The 17,913-nt window shown below is 36.8% G+C and overlaps 1 protein-coding gene across 3 annotated transcripts in view; it reads right to left on the bottom strand.

The window, feature by feature from the left end:
- Window positions 1–17,913, bottom strand: part of MCPH1 (microcephalin 1) — a 203,078-nt gene that overhangs the window by 164,318 nt on the left and 20,847 nt on the right. For all 3 annotated transcript variants that reach the window (XM_030555569.1, XM_030555568.1, XM_030555570.1), the window contains 5 exons: window positions 15,096–15,180; window positions 14,104–14,218; window positions 13,539–13,679; window positions 9,220–9,315; window positions 4,931–6,262 (listed from right to left, as the gene is read on the bottom strand). In XM_030555569.1, coding sequence (XP_030411429.1) covers window positions 4,931–6,262; window positions 9,220–9,315; window positions 13,539–13,679; window positions 14,104–14,218; window positions 15,096–15,180 — 1,769 coding nt within the window. The remainder of the gene's footprint in view (window positions 1–4,930; window positions 6,263–9,219; window positions 9,316–13,538; window positions 13,680–14,103; window positions 14,219–15,095; window positions 15,181–17,913) is intronic.

The following is a 17,913-nucleotide window of genomic DNA, read 5'->3' as shown; positions in this document are numbered from 1 at the left end:
TGCGTCGTTATAGAGCAAAACCCGTCATCAGCAAGGAGTATGTCCTCTGGAATGGTGGTTGAAGATTAAGGGACATATGAATCATTAGCACATCTGGCATGTAAATATCTTATGACACCGGCTACAACAGTGCCATGAGAACTCCTGTTCTCACTTTCAGGTGACATTGAAAACAAGAAGCGGGCAATATTATCTCCTGCAAATTGTAACCAAACCTATTTGTCTGAGCGATTGGCTGAAGTAGGAATGAATGGACTTGTAGGCTCTAGAGTTTTACATTGTTTTATTTTTGAATGCAATTTTTTTGTACATAATTCTATATTTGTAAGTTCAACTTTCATGATAAAGAAATTGCACTGCAGTACTTTCATTAGATGAACTGAAAAATACTCTTGTTTTTACTGGGAACATATTTTTAAAAAAATAAAGTGAGCGCTGTACACTTTGTATTCTGTGTGGTAATTGAAATCAATAGATTTGAAAATGTATAAAACATCCAAAAATATTTAAATAAATGGTATTCTGCTATTAATAGCACAAATAAACATTAATTTTTTTAATTGCTTGGCAGGCTTATATAAAACATTTATTTAAAAACAGAGGATTAAAAACATTAAGAAATATAATATGTAGCTGTGTGACAGGGTATATCTATCCGGCACTGGCCCACCTGGAATTGACCACACAGAGGATCAGAGTGACAGGAGGTCATTACCCCCAAGGGAACTGACGGAGCCAGAATCAAGGGTAGGAGGCAGCCCAGGGAATACAAAGATTGAAATGGGAAACCGAGCATGAATCCAGGACTATAGGTTTCACAAGGTCCGGGTCAGGATCTGGTAGGGTAGGGTTAGCCTGGGACCCCCTACCCTGCCCCACATTTATCGCTGGGTGCAGGCACGTGTAGGGTGGACATGACTGCCCAAGGGCAGCTCCAAGGACTCTGGGCACTAGGCCACACTGCCCTGGGAGCAAGGGTGGCCCTATGGATTCTGGCCACTAGGCCAAACTGCCCTGAAGACAGAGAGCACCCTAGTGACTCTTGCCATTTGAGCCATAGCTACTCCTTTAATTGTCTGCCTCAAATCTGACACCCCGTGACAAACTGTTACATGATCACACACAGTTATCCGACCTTAAAGTATCTGTGTCTTTACAGAGGTGGAAAAATTAAAGTAGAGAAATTAAGGCTAGCATTTTCAAATTTGTACACCTCAAATATCAGTAGTGCTGACCATCCAGGATGAAAGCCTGGCCCAACTGAAATCTGTGGCAAAACTCCTATTGACTTCAAGAAAAGCCAAGCATCACCTCCTGGAGCTCCCATCCAAGTAAATGGGACTAAAGTTGCCCATTGTCACCACAAGCAAATAGCAGCCATGAAGAGATTTCAGGACTCTTGATTCTTCAGCCTTGTGCTCAATCCACAAGACTAAAGGGGACCAGAGCAATTTACAACTTTTGCCATGTAAGAGAATATACTACTTCCATATTTACTATAGATCTTATAAAAAAAATCACTCAAGCCCCAAGCTTGTAATTCAGAAAGACTAAAAATAATATGAATGAAATCTACATTCAAGTATCATCTGAACAACTGAAGAATGTTTAATCTTTCTTAAAATCTATTAATGTTCCATTCCTTGCCTAACCTATCATTTATTGCTGGGGTTTTCAGGTAAATAGCTGTAGGAATTAAATAGATCTGGGCAAGGGTTACCATTTGTGACAAAGTTCCTCCTCTACCTTGGTGGGTCCTGCGCTTACTTGGCAGATTTGCTCACCTCAGTGATCTTCCCCGCAGCCTGGGTCAACTCCTCCTGTGTCTGATCAGGAGTTGGGAGGTTTAGGGGGAACTGTGCCCACCCTCTACTCCGGGTTCCAGCCCACAGCCCTGTGGATTGCAGCTGTCTGTAGTGCCTCTTGGAACAGCTGCATGACAGCTACAACTCCCTGGGCTACTTCCCCATGGCCTCCTCCAAATACCTTCTTTATCCTCACCACAGGACCTTCCTCCTGGTGTCTGATAGCACTTGTACTCCTTAGTCCTCCAGCAGCACACCCTCTCACTCTCAGCTCCTTGTGCCTCTTGCTCCCAGCTCCTCACACGCACTTCTCCTCTGGCTCCTCCCCACCCGACTGGAGTGAGATCCTTTTTAAACTCAAGTGCCTTGATTAGCCCGCCTTGATTGGCTGCAGGTGTTCTAATCAGCCTATCTGCCTTAATTGGTTCTAGCAGGTTCCTGATTACTCTAGTGCAGCCCCTGCTCTGGTCACTCAGGGAATAGAAAACTACTCATCCAGTGACCAGTATATTTGCCCTCTACCAGACTCCTGTACCCCCTGGCCTGGGTCTGTCATACATTCTAAACCACAGTAGAACACCAACTTATCTAATTACTATCCCTATCAAAAAATAAGTCACCATCAGACTGATGGAAATTGTATTATCATAAAATGTATATTTTAATTAAATTTGAACTACAGGGAAGTTTTATATAATTCGATAACTAGCAAACCCATTAGGCTTCCCCATCTCATGGTATATTAATGTTCACTGAAAACAGCGTATACTGCTGCATTTCCATTAACTCTTATTCACAGACGAAAAAACCACTAATTCTCTCCCTTGCGTTCAGCACAAATCTAAGACCTTGACATAAATGTCATTGATCACAAAGCACTATAAGATGTTAACCCAGTGTTTCTCAAACTGGGGTCACCGCTTATGTAAGGGAAGCCCCTGGCGGGCCGGGACGGGTTGTTTACCTGCCCCTTCCGCAGGTCCGGCCGATCACAGCTACCATTGGGCACGGTTGGCCGCTGCAGGCCAAAGGGGGCTGCTGGAAGCAGCGACCAGTAAGTCCCTCAGCCTGACTGCTCACACTAGTCTTAATGGTGAAAAATAACATGCGCAGGCAAAGGCAGAATTGAGGATCCATTGAAAATAAGTATCCTCTCATTGAAGTCAATGGGAATTTTGCCAATAACCAAAGGAAAGAGAAATATTCGGGGTCAAATCTTTCTCTTTCAGTTTCAAACTCTAGCATAAGTGTATCAGAGGGGAAAAAAAAATTTCTTCAAGGGACAAATCTTTTATGCAGAAAGCAGAACAGTTCTGTCACTATGGATATTGGATTACTTTTTGTCTACATATTTCAGGAGAAAGGTCAAAGGTTTATTAGAGATTTTTTTCAGCATTTCAAAAAACAGCAGTTTCCTCTCTGCTGGATCTAATCAATAACACTTTCAAACAATTACCTGGAACATAGGAACAAAAATAAAACTTATTAAACAATTTTGACTATTTCAACGTAAACAGCAACAAAAATAAATTCTCTTGCATTACAAGGGAATTCACAATCAATCCAAAATAAAAATGAAGGCTTTATTTACAAAACATCAATATTTAATAAGCACACTGATTCACAGTCTGTTACAATTCTCCACATTAACTAATCTAAAAGTTTAAGTGGGACTTGTGTTTCACATAAATTTATATCTAAACAAATTCAAATCTTATACTTTTCATTTTTCCTCCTTCTCTTTCAAATGATTTTAAACAACAGCTCCCCAGACTCAGACTCTATTTGATCCTGCAGTGAAATCACAAGGCTGACCTTGTGACATCAGAAGCACCGCCAAAGAAAACAGTGACAATGGTAAATGCCAGATAACATCATTAGATCAAGCAGAACTGGAGTAATGAAAGTTCTTAACCAAAAAACAGATTTTCAAATAGCAGCAGGAGACAGAAAATGTAAAGGCTCAGTAAATTGATTACATTTTCAAGTTTGCCAAAGTATGAAAGTTCCTCTTTGAGGGAATTAAAGCAGAGAGTCCCCAAAGAGATGCTCATTTTTGGATTTGGAGCTATAATTTCTAAGTTAAAATTCAACTAATATCAAAGCAATTGATATAGCTATCTAAGTTTAAAACCACACAAATGGAAAAAGCACCTTTGAGGTCCTTATGCTTATCTTGTAAAAAGAAAAAAGGAAAGATGTTAATTTTTTGACCATTTTCTAAGCTTGGGTACATGGCACAAAACATACAGATCTTCATAATCACTTAGGTCTAAGCTTGAGACAAAAGCTTTTTTTTTAAGCTACACAATTGTGGGGTACTCCAGACCTTAAAATATTGGTACTTATTTTATTAATTAAGCCAAACCAGTAGCCTGAAGTGTAGCGATACCATACCTACAGCTATATTTAAGGTTCTCTGTCAACTTAGGGTTTTTTTCATAATTCATAATCAGCTATGTTTGCTGTGCACTAAAACTCTGCATGAAGTTATTAATAATAAAATGTAGACATCATTCTAGCACTCTTTTGTAAAAGTCTAACTAAATTTACAAAATGAAATTAAGCTTATATGAAAAAGGTTTTTCCCATATTCAAAAGTCAAAAATATCAAATTTTTAAAATAGCATATCCACGACAGTAATTTTTTTCAGGGAAATTCCTTTGGTATTGTATCATACTAGTATATTCTAATACCAGAATGATTCTAGCAATTTTTAAACCTGCTTAAAAGATTAACCAGTAATAATAAAATCTGATGACTGTTAAAAATTAAGCCTGCAACATACTGAAAAACAAATTTTAAGTTGAAATTGGCATTCCATCCATATGTCTTGGACTCACTCCTTCACCTCCATCCATACCAATGGCAATGCAAGTTTTCAACTTTTATTTTTATGGGCATCTCCCCCTGCTAATTTTTAACAGCAATTTTATGTAAAGGTAGTTTTTCCACTGGTGGATTAAAAGGAATATAAACACTCCAAATTAAGAACCACACAAGATGGACAATTTGTAAAATCACAGTACAATTAACCATGATAATATTGTTTCTTAGGATACACAAAAAAATGGCACAGGATATTTATAGTGTGCCAAATACCAGGAAAAAGTAGTTCACATACTTGGACTGCATTTTTTGAGCAGGATTTCCTTCTTTTCTCCTGTTGATTTTTCTGTATTTGTAGAGTCTGGAAAAGTAAGTGGGTGTTCTTTTGGCTTCACTGCACTCATTTTGTCACTTTTTAAAGAATCTGGTGCCATCAATACAGTATTTTCTTCTGGTAGTCTAGTTTTTGAAAGACATGGTTTTCCTTCAACATGGCAGTCCATTTTAGAATTTAGTTGCTCAAGCATTTTTAATGAATCATGATGCTGCATCTTTGAATTTTCAGTTGAATAGACCAACTTACCAGTAGCTTGAGGGCAGCTATTCACGCTTGTTCTGCAGGATATTTTCTGAATATTTTGATGCAGTTTATTCAGAGGGCTAGAACCCAGGGCTTCTGCAGTCTCAGTGTTTCCTCTACCTGACATGCAGTTTAAGGTCCCACTTATTGTACTTTCTGAACATTCAGTTAGCTTGTAGTCACTCTCTGTTGAAACATCACTTGTCTTAACAGTTCTTTTCCTTTTTTTGATAAGAGTAGTGCACGGTTTATCTGACCCTTCAAACAATCTATCTTGTTTATGGCTTAAAAAGTCTCTTTTGCAACTCACTTCAGGAGCACTTAGTGATTTCTGCTGAACTTGCAAAGGAAAGTGTCTTACTTGCATTTCACTTTTCTTCAAATTAGAAGGTGAAAAAAAGTCGTCATATGAAGTTTCCTCTATGTCCGACGACTTGTTACAAGTGGTCATCGCCAGAAGAAACTCATTTTCAGACCCTACCTTACATGACGAGGTGGTCAATTTCATATTATATTTTTCTCTTTTTGGTTTCCCCCTTATTTTGTATCTGACACTACAATCCCTTGCGTCAACAGGAATATTTATGTCAACCAAATGCATATTAATAGAATCTTCACTGCTCACTAATGAATCAGACTGATTACCTGTGGTAACTGCAGCAGCTTCCAACTGGACCATTTTCTGAGAAAGAGTGATGTGACTCAAGCATTTTTCTTGGAGAAAAGAACTTTTGGTTGATACTGACGCAGGAGTCAGAGTATCTTTACCACTTTGATTTAGGTTAGGGGAGACTTCAGATTTTCTCTTTTTAGCAAATAGTTCACCTTCTAGAGAGCATTGCAAAATTATGTTTTTGTTTAAATGTTTTCTGTTAGATGATTTTGGAGTTAAGTTCGCTTGATCACTGCTGGAAAACAGAGAATACTCTGATGCAGGTGTTGAAACATAAATATCACTTTCAGCTGATGCTGGTTTCTGATTTTTGTATTTACAGTTTCCCCAAATGTCATCAAAACTCAAGTTTAAAGATTCACTGATGTGCTCTTCTGCAAGACATTAAGAACAGCAGTATAAACATTTTAACAAAATGGAATAATACAAAGTTAAGTTAGTGAAGTATGTGGGAAGTTACTGAAATAATTGTCCAAGGATTTAGCCACTTAACATTCACATGGCTAAGATTTTCACTGAAATATTGAAAATATGTATTTCTGTACTTTGTCTCTTAAACTATTCACTTTATAAAGTGTTTGGTGGAAGAATGTGATAATTTTAAAAGAACCTTTTCAGAACTCAAGCAACCCAGGGCTCAGATACAGACTAGAAGAAAGTTTGATTATTCTAGAACAGCTCTGAGAAACCTGGTATGATTTCCTTTCAGAAATCCATGTTGACTTTTTCCCGACATATCATGTTCATCTGTGTCTGGAAATTATGCTATTTACTATATAGATTCAACCAGTTTGCATGGTAATAAAAAGTTATGCTTACGTAATTGCCTATAAGGCTGTCAAATTCATGGCAGTTAACTAAAGTGATTAACCAAAATAAACTAACTCGATTAAAAAATTAATCATGATTAATCACAGTTTTAATCACAAATTTAAATTGGTATTTTATTACTGTTTATTACAAATAGTTTTGGATGTTCTTCTAAATTTTCAAATATATTGATTTCAATTACAACACAGAACACAGTGTACAGTGTTTACTTTATATTATTTTTTATTATAAATATTTGCACTGTAAAAAACAGACTATTTTTCAATTCACCTCATACAAGTATTATAACGCAATCTCTTTACATGAGAATGCAAGTTACAAACGTAGATTTTTTTTTTTGTTACATAACTGCACTCAAAACCACAATGTCAAACTTTAGAACCTGCAGTCCTACTTCATGTTCAGTCAATTGCTAGGACAAACAAGTTTGTTTACATTTAAGGGAGATAATGCTGCCTGCTTCTTATTTACAGTGTCACCTGAAAGTGAGATCAGGTGTTCACACAGCATTTTTGTAACCAGCATTGCAAGGTATTTATGTGCCAGATATGCTAAACATTCATATGGGCCTTCGTGCTTCAGCCACCATTCCAGAGGACATGCCTCCATGCTGATGACACTCATTAAAAAATACTGTGTTAATTAAATTTGCGACAGAACTCCTTGGGGGAAAATTGTATGTCTCCTGCTCCATGGTTTTACTCGCATTCTGCCATACATTTTGTGGTATGGCAGTCTTGGATGACAACTAACAATATGTTATTCAATTTAAGAACCTTTTCACTGCAGATTTGACAAGACACAAAGAAGGTACCAATATGAGATTTCTAAATATAGCTATAGCACTCGATTCAACGTTTAAGACTCTGAAGTACCTTCCAAAATCTGAGAAGGACAAGGTGTGGAACATGCTGTCAGAAGTCTTAAAAGAGCAACACTCCGATTTGGAAACTACAGAACCTGAACCACCAAAAAAGAAAATCAACCCTCTATTGGTGGCATCAGACTCAGATGATGAAAATGAATGTGCGTCAGTATATACACTGCGTTGGACAGTTATGAAGCTGAACCAGTCATCAGTATGGAGACATGTCCTCAGGAATGGTGACCGAAGCACGAAGGCGCATATGAATGTTTAGCATATCTTGCACATAAATACCTTGCAATGCTGGTTAGAAAAATGCTGTGTGAACACCTGATCTCACTTTGAGGCGACACTGTAAATAAGAAGCAAGCAGCATTATGTAAACAAATTTGTTCGTCTGAACAAGAAGTAGGACTGAGTGGACTTGTAGGCTCTAAAGTCATACATTGTTTTGTTTTTGAATGCAGTTATGTAATACAAAAAAAAAAATCTACAGATTTAAGTTGCACTTTCACGTAAAGAGATTGCACTAGAGTATTTGTATTAGGTGAACTGAAAAATATTATTTCTTTTGTTTCTTTTTTACAGTGCAAATATTTGTAATTAAAAAAATAATTTAGAGTGAGCACTGTACACTTTGTATTCTGTTTTGATTTGAAAATGCAGAAAACATCCAAAATATTTAAAACAATAGAATACCATTTAACAGCACGATTAAAACTGCAATTAATCACAATTATTTTTTTATCTTGTGATTAATCACAATTTTTTTAATAGCTTAACAGCCCTAATTGAAAAGTTGGCCTCTAGAGTCTTTTTTTTTTTTTTTTTAATCAGTGTTACATTAGCTATCCTCCAATCATCTGGTACAGAGGCTGATTTAAATATAGGTTACATACCACAGTTACTAGTTTCTGCAATTTCATCTTTGAATTCCTTCAGAACTCTTGGGCCTGGTGATTTTATTACTGTTTAATTTATCAGCTTGTTCCAAAACCACATCTATTGACACCTAAATCTGGAACCGTTCCTCAGATTTGTCACCTAAAAAGAATGTCTCTGAAGTGGGAATCTCCCTCACATCCTCTGAGTGAAGACTGATACAAAGGATTCATTTAGTTTCTCCAAAGGCCTTGTCTTTGAGTTCTCTTTTTGTATTTAAATTCTCATTTTGCTTCCAGTATCAGAATGTTTGAACTACACACACAAAAGTTTATATAGTACTACTAAAAGAAAAGAGAACCAATAGTGAACAAAGACAGCAAGCCACAAGAACAAGGATGGGCATTTACCTTATGTAGTTTCTCATGCTCTTTCATTACAGTTCTTACATTTTACATGCTTTTCAAATCAAGGGGAGAACTTTTTGCTTACTTTTACCACTTGTATTCAAATATAAGCGTGTTTTCCCAAATCTCGTAAGGATATTTATCCTTGCAACACATTAAGGATTGTGAAGCTCTCTGAGATATGCTAATAAAAAGTGCTATATAAGAGAGGTTGTCTCATTGAAGTTAAAATCTGAGTATGTCAGACTATACAATAATACAAACTATCTAGAATATACTATGGTTTTACTTAGCACTTTATAATTTTAAAAAATATATTTCACAGAACTTAAAGTTACTTATTTACCTGGCAGCAATGCACTTGCAGAACCGGTGACACCAAGAGGCTCTCTATATCCAGGCTGTGTTGAATTAATTGTAGATATCTGAGACATTTGTGAAGCTAAAAAATAATTAATAGTTTATTACACTTTTTCCCCCGATGAAAGTTTCAAATTTAAAATGCTCGTCTATGCTAAGAGAGAAATCCAAGAAGTCATTAACATAGTTACTGTGAGGCAAAACACGCACATACAAAATTATAAGTAAACAGACTTGTGATATATTTGCAACCAATACCACTTTCTGATATATTTAACCTTCGTAAGTCAAGAAAGCTAAAATGCTTCAACCTGGCTATCTCAGTTCCTCCCTAAGTAACTTAGATACTTTTAAAGATTCCACCTTTAGGCATCTAAGTATGGGTTTAGAAGCCTAACTTTAGGCTCCTATTTCTGAAAATTTTGGCCTGTGTGTATAAACAAGTTCACAAGTGCTTTCTTAAAGTATTGAAAGTTTAAATAGCTTTTTATTGTTAACAGTGAAAGGATCTTAGTGTGAAGTGAAAAGAGAAAATTATGCCAGTAAGGGAAAACATAATTTTAGCCCTTGACACTGCAAACACTTGTGCATCTACTAAAATTTCAAGCACTTGAATTCTCCCATTAAAATCAGTGGGACTATTTATGTAAGTAAAGTTATGTATGTGCTTAAATGATCGCAGGATCAAGGCCTTAATCTTCATTGTTTTGAATTCTGCAGATAGTTCTGTAAATTCAAATACCAGTAGTGGTATTTGCAAATAGTGTTTATCCTTCAGTTCACTGTAAATTTTAATATTACAAATAGAACAAACTTGCACAGCTTAACAGAGCCACAACCCAATTTAAACCTGTTTCTTTAAAAAATATTTATATTGATTATTTAAAATCGGCCCACCCAGTGCTACTTTGTATAGTAAATTAGTAACATTTAGATTGCTTATTACTTTTATTTATCACGAGCTCTCACTTTTAAAGTGATCTGACATTAAGTGTATGAATAGAAATTAAAAAAGGAAAAAACTGGTTTAGCTGGTCCAATTTTGTGGAATTTTTGTTCAAAACTAGAGGACCATGCTATTACAAAAATCAATATTTTAACATTGAATTTGCTTCAAACAAATTTATTCCCATAAAAACAAAATATTTCAAAAGAAACAAATACTTCAAAATAGCATGTTTCTGGTATGAAAATATATATATTTTAAATCTGAAAACAAACCAACATTTGAGTCAAGAAACGTGATTAAATAAGATTTCACTCTCAAAGTGTTACTTGCATAATTCTACTATGCATATCGGCAGAACCATTGCAATTTATGTTATCTGATAATCACTGATTTCAGTTATAGTATGAAATGTCGGACAGTATTTAAACAGACATATTAGGGAATATTAAAATAATAGCAGTAGTGAGTGGGAAGAATCTTTAAGAATTTCGAGTATTTCTGTGATTAGTGGGAATGTTTTTAGTAGCAGGAACAAAAATGTTAAAATTTACCACGTTGCTGCTCATGACTGGAGTGTGACAGAGTAGTATGTGGCTGGTTATTATGAAGTATTATGAGCACCACAGAATCATAGAAATGTAGGTCTGGAAGAGACCTTGAGAAGTTAAAGTCCACTCCCCTTCACTGCGGCAGGACCAAGTACACCTAGGCTATCCCTGACAGATGTTTGTCCAACCTGTTTTTTAAAAACCTCAAATGATGGGGATTCCACAATCTCCCCTGGAAGACTAATCCAGTGCTTAACTGCCCTTATAGTTAAAAAGCTTTTCCTAATATCTAACCTAAACCTCTAGAGCTGAAGATTAAATCTATTACATCCTGTCCTACTTTCAGTGGACATGAAGACCTTTTGATCACTGTCCTCTTTATAGAAGCCCTTAATTTATCATGTCCCTCCTCAGTCTTCTTTTCTCAAGACTAAACATGCTCAGTTTTTGTTTTTTAACCTTTCCTCATAGGTCAGGTTTTCAAAAAGTTCCATGTTGTATTAGGACATCCATTTGGTATTACTTGCTGAACACATGACTAATCCTGTCCAAGACCAGGCTATTATGAGATATTCCAATCAGCTGCCCAGAAAGGTGTGTCACATCACATTGGAGAATAATCTGAGACGCGCCCAAGCCAAAAAAAATCTCAGGCCACTAAATGGTTGTCTTTCAACTACCAGTTCTCCATGGAACAATGGATTCGCTACCCAGGAGCCCAAAGAAAGAACTTGGCATTGGCCACTGTCAGTAGACAGAATACTGGGCTGCACAGACCTTTGGTCTGACCCAGTATGGCCATTCTTATGTACTTATGAACAAGGCAAAGAGGGAAAGACTATTTAAGAAGGGTTTCTCTTTGAAATAGATCATTCATCTCCACATGCAAAAAGTAATGGCCAGGCAGGAGGGACTCTGCCTAGCCTGATATGCCAATAAGACCTCACACTTTCAGACGAGTTGAGGTTAGACTGGGGGAGAACTTGTGCATCTCAGATATTCTGTCATTTTGCAAAAATCTATAACCCTAGTGCTTTTTCAGAGTAAAGTGACTGTGGTTAAAAAACGTTCGTTGCTAAGCCCGTGTTCCTTGCCTTTTTGCCACATTCACCCTGAAAGCTGTGACTTACAGTTAAACTCCAAGACAAACTCTGCAGGAACATGTGCAAGCAAGTAGGAGCTCAGGCGGCTGGAGTCACTGGTTCCAGTGTTTTGGTAGCCAGACTGTGGAGTCCCAAGGAAGGGCTCAAACAAAAAGGTCTCAGCCTAGGAGTGTATCTTGGAGCCCAAAACTAGAAACAGATTAGACTCAACCCAAACCCAGGTGGCTTTAAAAAAAAAACCAAACAAAAAAAAAAATAGGACCCAGCATTTGGGTCCACTTACAACAGACTGGTGACTGTTTAGAAAGGGACTAGACCAAGGAACATGTAGCAACAGGAGTGCAGAATATAATTCTTTAAATGGGTGGAGCAACAAAGTTCTGCGGATCCTAAATGACATACTCTGAAGACAGAAGGCAAAGGAAAAAAGCTCTATTTTTTTTTTACCTGTTTTCAACCTCCAAATAAGAAGTGTCCAGGAGCTTGACCATGGGATGTTTTCTGAAACTGGACTATTAGTCTATGTCCCATATTTAAACCACTACAGTGGCACAGTGACAGCACTTCCACTACACCACCGTAGTGCTTAGTTATAGGCACTCACTACAGTGATGGGAGGGATTCCCCCATCACTGTAAGGAATCCACCTGTCCCCCTAGCCTCGAGAGGTGATTGCTAAGTCAACAGAAGAATTCTTCCGTTGACCTAGTGCTGTCTACACTGGGGGTTAGGTGTAGCGATGTAGTTGAGTCGATCTAACCTTTTAGCGCAGACCTGGCCGTAGGAGTGTGAGCATTATAAAACTAGTCTCCAACGTGCTTAGATCCATGCTGCCATCCAGAGTTAACTATGCTGCCCCTGTAATTTTTCCCTCTAGCAAAAGAGGGTGCAGGGAATTCCAGAGAGCAACAGCCCTGATATTTATGAGTTCTACCAGTTGTCCACATCAGATTTCACTGAATAAAGGGTAAAAACAATGGAGGTTCATGGGCGGGGCGGAGAAGTATACTTCAATTCTATATTATGATCATCATCTTGAAGCACCCAAAGTTCTTTTAAAAAAAATGTAAGCTACTCTAGAAACTATGAACTAGGATGACTTCTTCATCTACCACTGAACTACTAATTCTGGGTTGAAATGGAGCACAAAGCAATAATCAACAGTTTAGATTACAAGAAATATTGTAAACAATTTTAACTGCTGGAAGAAAGTAATTAAGTTGATATTTCACCAGCACCTCAACTTTTGCAAGAGGTGCAAAAGGTTCTTTAAAGACTACAAGCAGTCAAGACTTTGGTTTTACATATTCTCTGAAAGACAGCATCTCCCAACATTATGCTACGTCAGTAGTTCAATGCTCAGAGGGCAGAGCCCTCATTCTAATGGATTACTAGCACCTATGGGTTCCTTGGAAATCCCTTATCCAAGCAATGACTTAACCCTGCTTGACTTGAATGATTTGAACATAAAAATCACATGACTACACGTAGTTGGACCAAGAGTCCTCAATTTGGTTTAAATATTTATATATTTTTAATCATGCATTTCCAGGGTAAGCAGATGTTTCACAGCAACATAATTTATCAATTCAAAAGAAAATTACGCAGTCCTGGAATGTGTGCAGGGCTAGCATCAACATAATTCAGAGAGAAAGATGGCAACCATTTAGGCTTTTTAATAATTTCATAAGGCTTAACTCCTTACCAGTGGGGGAAAGATTTTCTCTTTTCTCCTTCATGTCCTTTATTCTCTTTTCCATTGCACTGCACTGATCTTTTATCTTATTTGTAGGGCTATATGCAAGTGAACCATCATCCTCAAATAATAAAACAGGTATATCAGTTTCTAAAAAAGCAATCGTAATTTGCAGTTAATATGAGACTTCCATATTTGAACAGAGCATGAATTTTTAAAGTACAAAGTTGTATTTTTAAATTCTGTTACTTCAAAACTACATTTCTACAATGCTGTCAGTACCATAAGTTTAATACTGCTGAATTCCAAACAATTCCTTAAAAATGAAGTCCAATACTACTTTTTAAATTACTAAAAAGTAAATTATTCTTTAATATCAAAGCATGCATAATACTTGTAGTAGCTTTTCTTAGTTATTTAACACAATGAGAATTAATATTATAACTTCAATTATAAAGTGATAAAAAGTAAAAATAAGCTATATCTTATGAGTTCTCTTGAAACTTAAAACAAAGATATTTTGGCATTTCTTTTTGGTGCAGTGTTTAATTTTTACAATCTAACCAGAACTCACCGGTTGCTGTTTTTTGTATATCTAGTTCTTTAGCCATCAGGTCCAATTTTTTTTGTAGTCTTTTATCATTTTCTGGTGTTTTTTCAACAAAGTCTTTGGGCTGCATGCATTTGTGCTACAAGATTAACCACAGCATAAATCTCATATAAATTAACTTGTACTTAATATTTCTCTATTTTATCATACAATACAATACTATGTGTATTATATGATCATTCTACATTATTTATGACTCCTGTTAAATCCCATTTAGTCAGCCATGGATAGACCATAAAATGTAGGGGGAAATTTCAATGAGAGTTTCAATATGGATTAAGGGAAAAAATGATTTCAGATTTATCAGATTGACCAATAAGAAATGAGACAAAACCACTGTGGACATCTTAATACTCATTTGAAAACATGGAATATTTTAGACATTTTCAAAAGTGCCTAAACATATGTCTACGCTGCATCTGGAAGGTGAGATTCCCAGAGCAGGCAGGCAGACACGCTATCTCTGCTTGAATTAGCATGCTAGAATATGCAGTGCATGTGTGTTGCAGCATAGGCAGCCGCTCATGCTAGCTGTCCAAGCTCAGACTCAGTGGGTCGGGTGGTCTTGTACTTGGATGGCTAGCTCAGCTGCCACTAGTGCTGCAAAGTCCACACTACTATTTTAACGCACTAGCTTGAGTTAAGCTAGCACAAGTCTGTCTACCTGGCCTAAGAATCACACCTCCCAATTGCAGCGTAGACATATTCTAAGTGATTCACGGCCCTAAGTTTCATTTTCAAAAGTAACTTAGCACCTGGGAGGCCAACTATCACTGAAATTAGGAACATGTCAGATCCCCACACACAGTCATCCTCAAATCTCTACTCAAACAGATAAGCTTTGCCAGTGTTCGGAAAGTCAGCAATTCAGACTCTCTTAGAACAAGAGATGGGAAGAGAGATTCAAAATTAGGCAGTTTACTATTCTGTACATCGTTTTAAAATTACACACTCACTTTTTTAATTAGAAGGGGTAACCCTTCATTAGTATATATTGCAGGAAATAATGATTCATCGACATGGGTACCAGCTTCTCTGCATCTGTACAATATAATAAATAAGCAGTTAATACATTTACTTTGTTTAGAAATAGAATTTAAAAATGGTAAAAAGGCCATACCGATTAGCCACAACAAATATCTAAATTAACAGAGAGAACAGACCTAGAAATAATACCTGAAGAGAAGTGGAAAACCCAAAAACTGTGCTCTGACTCCTTATTTGCCCAGCAGGCAGAGAGCTCCTTAAAAAGTCCAGTTGGCATGACTTAACTCTCCATCATGCCAGTGGCCTTGACCTGCATCTGGGAACTAAAGGTCTCCTCTGATTAGGCAGTGAACTTCTTTTGAAGTACCTATAAATTAAGGACTTAATCTGTTCCCTTGCTGAGAGTCTATTCTCTCAAACTAGGGTCCATAAAATGTCATGGGTAAGCAACAGTTTGAAAAGGAAGAGGAGATGTTTGCAGTCAGGCAGGTGAAGAGAAAGAGGCCCTTTCCCATCTTGACTTTCACTTTTAAACATTCCTCACCCGGTCTTCTCCCAGTTTCCTCACTCCACACACAGAGATTCTGTGAAGGAACTAACCCCTGACAAGGTCCATTGTTACTTATCCAGCTGACTTTGGCAAACATGCTGCCTCAACCCAGTTAGCTATGTTTCTTGCATTTTTCCTGTTGGGAATTTAACCTGAGAATATTGAGACTAAAATCTTCGTGAGCTGGGGTCCTATCCATCTGTAGTTGTGAATAATTTGAGGGAAGTTGGGACACCACTTTAGGTACTAATATAGAATACACTACATAAAACAAAGAGCTAAAAAACAACTTTAACCAGAAACAGTAAACAAGTTTAATTACTCTACGATTTTTCAGTACCTAATTTTTTTCCCATAGTTAATTCTATTATGAAGTATTAATACTGCAATAGAGTAATTCAAATATGTGATTCTAGTGACACCTAGTGATCTTACATTTATAAAATACACATTTTCAGAACTACAGTATAGCATGATTTGACTAATTTTAAGTTTTGGAGCAGAAAATATACAAATAAATTGCTTCAGGGCCACAGACTGTTTTATGCAAAACGTGCAGTTTCAAATAGTTAGATGTTAGTACATTAATCTGAATTTACTGGGGTTTTCTGAAACATCAGGCAAAGGTGATTTCAAAAAACATGATAATCAATGAGCTTTAAACAAATGGCTATTATTAAATCCCAGATGCTACCACCAATGGAACGTAACTAGACTAAGTTATATTAACAGCACTGAGGCGGAGAGAATTTAAACAAAAGTCAGGAAACGAAAACATTTGTCCAATTTGCATAAGATCAGTTAAACTGTTAATAAAAAGAACCTCTAATATTTAATATACGCAATGTGAATGAGTCACACATTTCTAAGAGAACGCTGATTTGCATTTCCAAACATTTTGTGTAGAAATATGGATTCTTAATGCTACATAAGTATAGTTTTTTTAAAGAGACACGTTGAATTTAGAAATTTCAGTTCTTTGTAGCATCTGAACACCTTTTCTCCAAACTTAATTTAGGCATCTAAAATGAACTTGTGTTTAACACACAGAACCTTCAATAATCTAAGCAGAAATCAGTGCCAAGCAGGTTGAACTGCATAGCATCTCTGATGGAATATTCCTTAAAAACTGGTGAGATAATGTTAACAGAGTAGACAAGACCTGGATTTCGAAAGCAAAAATAAGTGTTTTTCTGCTTAATACATGAAATAAAAACACCTTTCAGAGGTTCTACATATTCCACAAAGAATCATTTCTGCTCTCCTGCTTTTGAGTTATCTTTACCTTTTGGCATTTCCTGACTTTTCAGAGCTTAGCCTTGCAACTTTAACATTATTTTAACAGTATTTCTCTGATAGACTTGTAAGTTAAGTGGTGACATTATATTGAGCTCTGATACAAATAGAGGGATTATCCTTGCCCCAAAAAGCTTTTCAAATTAAATTCAGACCGATGAAACAAAAGAGCACTAGAGATGCATGGGTTTGGTGCTCAAATTGTGGTTTTGTAAAAAGCCTTTTATACCAAATCAGGGTCTCATGGAGGTACTCTATGCATTGTCTGAGGCACTTGTAGTGATGCTACTCTCAGGAAACTCTCGCTGTCTGGGTTGAGAAATAATTGAGTTTTTCCCGTACTCAGCACTTAGGTTTCCAATATTTGTGAAATTATGGTTGATCTGGGAGATATATTCTGCATCAGTATTTGAACTTTATTCAACTAACTGAATAGAAAATTGGCTGATTTCCTTCTGAATGACAGAAATGTGATCAACCACCATAGTCTCTTCTCCCTTTAGCTGTTTCCACTCAACAACCAGGCAGCTTAATTCCATTTTCCTGGCTATAGATGACATAGTATTTTATTCTGGGCCATGGACTTGTCCTTGTGATATAATTCCCTGTCTGAGCAGAGCAACCATAAGGCGTTCACTGAGATGCACGAGTTCCAAAAATTATGAAATACTTAGTACTCCCCTCTGGCTGAGGAGACAGAGCTTCATTGCAGGCTGGCTCAATGAATGAACCCCTCACAGGAAATAAGGACTATGACAAACCTCACCACCTTCTGCAAGTGTAAGGCTCATTTATTTGACCTGCTTTGTCTAACAAACTAATAGCAGCACGTGTAATATATAAGGCTATGTTTTAGTCACAGATGTTTTTTAGTAAGAGTCATGGACAGGTCACGAACAGTAAACAAAAATTCACAGCCTGTGATTGTACTATATACACCT

Source organism: Gopherus evgoodei, chromosome 3 (genome assembly GCF_007399415.2).
Source record: "Gopherus evgoodei ecotype Sinaloan lineage chromosome 3, rGopEvg1_v1.p, whole genome shotgun sequence".
Classification (NCBI taxonomy): Eukaryota; Metazoa; Chordata; order Testudines; family Testudinidae; genus Gopherus; species Gopherus evgoodei.
Note: the sequence above shows the minus strand (reverse complement) of the source record. Positions and strands in the feature narration are given on the sequence as shown.